Source organism: Platalea leucorodia (genome assembly GCF_965183815.1).
Source record: "Platalea leucorodia genome assembly, chromosome: 4".
Taxonomy (NCBI): domain Eukaryota; kingdom Metazoa; phylum Chordata; class Aves; order Pelecaniformes; family Threskiornithidae; genus Platalea; species Platalea leucorodia.
In genome coordinates, this window is record NC_138826.1 from 54,608,715 (window position 1) to 54,614,714 (window position 6,000).

The 6,000-nt window shown below is 49.5% G+C and overlaps 1 protein-coding gene across 5 annotated transcripts in view; it reads right to left on the reverse strand.

Annotated features, from left to right (window-relative positions):
- SOX5 (SRY-box transcription factor 5) overlaps positions 1-3,551 on the reverse strand; it is a gene marked incomplete at its 5' end in the record, with an annotated part of 291,635 nt that extends 288,084 nt beyond the window's left edge. For all 5 annotated transcript variants that reach the window (XM_082308710.1, XM_082308708.1, XM_082308706.1 and 2 more), the window contains one exon: positions 3,514-3,551. In XM_082308710.1, the coding sequence (XP_082164836.1) occupies positions 3,514-3,551 (38 nt within the window). The remainder of the gene's footprint in view (positions 1-3,513) is intronic.
- Between the last annotated feature and the right edge of the window lie 2,449 nt (positions 3,552-6,000).

Sequence of the window (6,000 nt, forward strand, 5' to 3'; positions counted from 1 at the left end):
TTGGGTTTAAGAACATTCCATACACTAGGGACATTGTTAAGCAGTCACTTTATCTATTTTTCATTTATCAGATTTTATTAAGACATTAAAACTTTATGTTAGGCATTTCTGAGATTTTATCATTCTGTAAATTTAACAGCTGCCTGCGATGGTTCTGGCCATCTCTACCTTTTCCTCAATGAAGTAAACTTACTTTCTATTGTGGCCATACTTGTTATATTTAAGTATAATGATCCGTCTTTAAAAAAAAAAAAAAAAAAAAAAACAAAACACAAACCAAAAAACCAAACCAACAACAAAAGAGTTCTTCTTTTCGAGACCTTTAAAGCCAATTCAGAGTGCCACAGGTACATCAAAAACTACATCCCAGAAGTTATCCTTTCCCTGTGTAACAAACAGAGCAGATTCCAGTTATAATTTCTTTCTACAACGTTTCTGCAAACATCATCCCCCTCAGCGTACGCATTCTGATGCTCCTCTCAATCAGGCAGCTGAACCGCCACAAACAGAAATAAAGACATGCAAGTAACTTCTCAGGAAAGGATGAAAACCCTCACATTTTTGGTATGGTAATTAATTATACATGCTAATTCACAAAACCTACTGCAATTTACTAGTGATGCTGAATGAATTAATGAACGTTTATTCGTCTGACACCGAGGATCATTTTCATTCCAAGTGTGTATCGCAAATGCCCCCTGATAATGGCCACAGATACACAAGAGAAGTCCCCTTGATCCAGACCCCTTCAGTCGGGGTGACTGAAAGTTTCTGAACTGTTTGCAGTTTACCGGGATACACTAAAACATCATGGGAAAGACGACAGGGAGAGAAGAATAACCTCCTGAGATACATACAGACGCTCCGAGATCTGAACTGCAAACAACTTTGCTTGATAAATCTTTACCTCCTTGTAATTTGCTATTCAAGTTTAAAAGGGAAAAGTGGGAGATGGATAGCAATAACAAATCTGAAGCCAGTCATGCAGATACGACATGCTGGACCCCAGCGACTGCAGAAGTGTGCTCCAAGAACTGTGTTTATTGGGAACCTGAGAAAATAACCTGCCATAAATGTCTAAAAAACAATCATCTGTGCATTGTGCATATATACACACGTGAACTCTGTCAGCATGTGTGTGTCTGAGGGTCTGTACATCTCTGTGTAAGAGAAAGTGTCCCCTCATGGCTGTTTTCTGGTAAACACACATATATTACATGGACAGTATCTACTCTGTGTATGTGTGTGTAACTATAGTCAAACACACACAATGTAAACAAATGGTAATGATTAACGGAGATATTGGTTTGTATTACCAATTTCAACTGCAGCGGGAAAATTGTGTAAAAAAAAAAAAAAAAAAAATTATATGTCCCGAGGTTCGTTTTTATTGCTTCCCATTTCTACTGCTTGCTATTATCTGCATAGCAAAAGGAGAGCAGCGTATTGATTATTTAACTAGAATGTTTACAAGAGCAAAGCTGGGATCTCTGAAAATGAAATGTATGCCTAAGGGGGGCGGGGGGGAGAGTAGAGAACCTCATTTTATTTCTAAGGAATATGTTTTGTCCAAAATTATTTGTTTATATATAAAATTTATATAAATATATATTTAGAATGCAGAGAGACTTCAGATTAAAAAAAAAAAAAAAAAAAGGTCCCCCAACAGGAAAATGAAAGGACTTCAATCTGCTTCAGAGAGTTTACAAGTATTCTGTTGATCACAAAGTTCAAAGAATAATCAAAATCGCTTGCTTATAAATTTCTATGTATAATCTCAGTGAAGCATACGAAACACTTGAATCTATTAATCGTATGAACAAGGCAAATGCATGATCGTGATGCTAGATCAGATTCGACACCAGAAACAGTAACAGTTTCCTCAGGTAGTTGACTAAGTTAATACAACGCACGTGAACAAAACCAATTTTGTTCTATTATTGTAGCGATAACAAACCAAAGAAAAACGCCAAGTATTCCAAGCAAGTCTGGAAAATTAACTGTATTAAAGACAACCTTGGAGCAGTGCAACCATGCCAATTCCACTTTCTAGTAAGGAAGCGTTCTAGTTGCAGAACGAGGATTGAAAGCGTTAAAATAGTTCTTTTCTGCGTTTCCCAATTTTATTTTTCTCCGATCTTTTAATTCGAGTGTTCTTTCGTGTCCTTTCTCTGCATGCATGTTCCTCAGCCCACTTAAAATGTTTTTATCTTGCCTTCTTTTCTATGCCTTTACTATCAAATTCAGTAGGTTTGAACGATGAACAGCTTGACTTAGCATATTTTTAACCAGCTGGTCTAGCACCTAGCTTGTATTGCATAGTCAGATACAACCAAATGTTTATACAGGAGGTAGCTTTCACGAAGATGAGAAAAACCTAAGTAACGCGCATCCTGGCGTTCTTTTATTTACCGCTCAGAAATGAAAGTTTGGATTGTTTACTGCAGCCGCACAAGGGACTATTAATAACCTTTAAAAATGAAGCCGGAGGGAAGGGATGCCGGATCATCAATGGACGTGTGTACAAGCGCCTGAGAAACACTTCAAAACCTCTTAGGAGCGCCAGATCATATGAAACAAGGACTGAACTCTCGGAGGTCACAAGCCGTCGCCAGTGACAGCAAAAACTTGATTCCAGGCAGGGAAGGCTCCGGCTTCGGGCAGGGGGAGCCGGGCGCGTCTACGTCATACCCAAACCCCGCTCGTCATACCCAAACCCCGCTCTTGACACACTCCACGAGAGAGGCGACGGCCAAAACTTGGAGGCAAGTTTCACTTTTTTCTTTTTCTCCCCCCCCCCCCCCCCCCCCCGGCAGAAGGATGTTCTCCTGACGGAGGGCCGGGATGTTAACTTGCCTAAAAATAATCGCTCCTGCGAGATCAACAAAAGGTCATGTGCTCGGCGGAGCGCCTTCCCAAGTCGGACGGGAGGGCGAGGCTCAAGTTGAACCCCCCGCCTCGCCCGCCGCCGGGCATCCTCCCTCGCCGGGGAGTCCCCGGGCAGGGGCGGGGAGGCGCTGCGGCGGCAGGCACCTGGCTGCCCGCGGCGGCGGGGCCGGCGGAGGGCACGGCGGGGCCGGCGGAGGGCACGGCGGCTCCCCGGCGGCCGAACAAAGCTGCGCGCCGCGGGCGCAGCGCCGGGGCGGCGGGGAGAGGGGCTCGGCGGCGCCCGCCGCGGGCGCGGGGCTCCCCCGCCCCGCCCCGCCCCCCCGGCGAACTGACACGCCGTGCGACTAGCCAAGGTAGCCGGCGGGGGGGCGGCGGGGGGAGCATCTCCCCGGCCCGCCGCCAAGCGCCGGAGTTGCGCGCCCGGCCCCGTCTGCGAGCCCGCACGGCGGGCAGCCGATCCGCGCACAGGCGCGCAAACACGCGTGCCCGCAGAAATTAAAAAAAAAAAAAAATACGACAACAAACAAACCACAAAACAGAACAAAAAAAAAAAAAAACAACAGGGGGGGAAGCCCCCCCCAACGCAAAAGGCAGCAGCCCCCCCGCCCCAACAACTCGACTCACCTTTCAAACTCCTGAGGTAAATCAGGGTCAGTTAGCATGCTGGAAAAGCACAATTTCCCTTTGTCACAGCAGCCACCTATGGTCGCCTCCAACTGAACCTGTCAAGTGAGTCCAAACCTCCTAAACCGATTGATTTTCTCTCTCTCCCCCTCTCCCTCCCTCCCTCCCTCCCTCCCGGCTCGCTCGCTCGCTCTGAGCGAGGACTCCTTGACCAGGCTCTTAAAGGGGCAGCGCGCCGCGCAGCAGGCTGCTCGCACAGCTCCCCCCACCGCGGCTGCCAGGCGCTGGGCAACCTCGGGGTGCCTGTCCTTTCCTTTTAATTCTGCTCGCCCGCCGCCGCGAAACGGGAAAAGTCAACTCGTTCCATGTCCTAAAAACTGGGGGGGGGGGGGGGGGGGGGGAGGGGGAGGGGGAAATAAATGGGGGGGGGGAGGAGGGGGGGAGGAAAAAAAAAAGGAGAAAAAAGCCCGACAGTCCACCTAAACCAGCAAACCAGGAGCAAATCCCCTACGCTGAGGAAGATCAGTGGAGAAAGAAGATAAAACAAGAGCAGACTGATTAAATTGAAACAGTTATCAACTCTCTCGGAGTTGAAATAGGGGAGAAAAGATTAGACACATAAAAATGTTACCGAAGGCATTTGTGCTCCGCAGAATTTTCATTCCTTTCTCTCCCCCCTCCCTCTCCGCTCTCTCGCTTTCTCTCTCCCTCTTTCTCTCTTTCGGGAGGGGAGGGGGAAAAAAAAAAAACCCACCAACCACCCCGCACAACAATCAGGCATTGTTCTGGGGGAAGAAAAGCAACTTTGACAGATTGAAATATAGCAGAGGCCCCTTCAAGGAAACCTGTAAACAACTTGTCACTCACTCTGTCGGTCTCACTGTTAGCTCTTGCTTTCCACAAAGTGCTGCGAACCGTCCTGGCAACAAACCCAAAGTTTCCTCGGCTCCAAACTCCCATCAAACAGCCCTGTTGTGTGCAAGGGAAAAGGTAGCCACATGCCAAAACAGCGGGCGCGCACACACACGCACAAACAACAACAAAAAGAAACTTTCCGTTCGTCTGCTAGGGCTCCTCCGGTTTTCTCCCCCCCCCCCCCCCCCCTTTTTTGCCCCGCTTTGGCCGAGCGGGAGGCGTCCCTCGGCTGCGGACCCCTCTAGTTGCCCCTGCCCAGGCAGCCCCCGATAACGCGGCGGACGAAGCGCGGCGGCAGAGCCCTCGGCGGCTGGCGGGGCGCAGCCTCCGCGCACGCCCCGTTATCTAGCCAGAAATCTGGCAGGCGAGGCCGGCGATCAGGTAATGGACCTTTGACACCCGGGGACGGAGCCGCGGGCAGCATCCGCGCCGGCCCCGCATCCCGCCCCGGCGGCGCGGGGAGCCCCGCCGCCCGCTCCGCCCCGGCGGGGAGAGGAGAGAGGAGAGCAGAGGAGAGGAGAGAGGAGAGCAGAGGAGAGGAGAGGCGAGAGGAGAGGGGGCAGCGGGCGGGAGGGAGAGCGCCGCGGGGAAATTGCCGCCCGAGCCCCGGCTCCAGGCGGGGGCTGCCCTGGAAGCGGGGCGCACAACGCCTCGATAGCCTGCGCGGCCCGTGTCCAGCCTGGCACTGAGCTGGCAGTGGCGGGGAGGGGGGTGTAGAAAAAAAAAAAAGAGGAAAAAAACGGGTCTCCCTGTTCTTTAGCACACACATGCACACACACCCACACACAACCACATATCTATACTCCATTCTTTCCAGTTCCCCAGCCCTAATTCCTTTCTCCTTTTTTTTTTTTTTTTCTCCTTTCGTTTGCAGCTGGACAACATTAAGGGCCTTTAAAAACCACGAGGTTTTGACCCCACAACAGTTTGATTAGGTCCACTGCCCCCTCTCTTCCCCTCTTAGCCCTACCTCCCAGTGACACAGAGAAAGCAAGTTTACTTTTTGAAATATATACACATATTCACACAGAGCATCCATAAAACGTTCGACATTTTCATGCCCCTTGGCTTAAAAAAATTCCAAATAGAAAAGCTTATTATTTTTATTAATATCCAGCAGCTACTCTGTTTAATTTGCTCCTTTTCCCTTTCAATGCCTATGTTATAATCCAGCAGGCTCACACAGGGGCCAGTCAGTCCAGCGTTGGCATAAAGGCGTCATCAGCTAGGAGTCTGGGATGATCATTTAAATCACGAGTGCCAAACCCACTCGTAACTTATGCACATCATCCCCGAAGAGCACTAGACCATTCACGAAACAAAACGCCGAAGCTAACTTTGCGAAGGCGCCTTCGCTGCCGTTCATAGAAGAGGATCTGCGCAGGCTGTCTCCAGCCTGCCTTACACCACCGCAGCGCTCGGAGCGGAGTCGCGTACAATCTGTCAACTTCTGGCATGAGGTTGATCTAATGGCTCCTCACTGTGGGGCAGGGTAAACCGACTTCCTTCAGTAGCCCCTAGCAAATAATATTTTCCACAGAGGTCCATTCATAGGAGTCTGACAAACCTAGT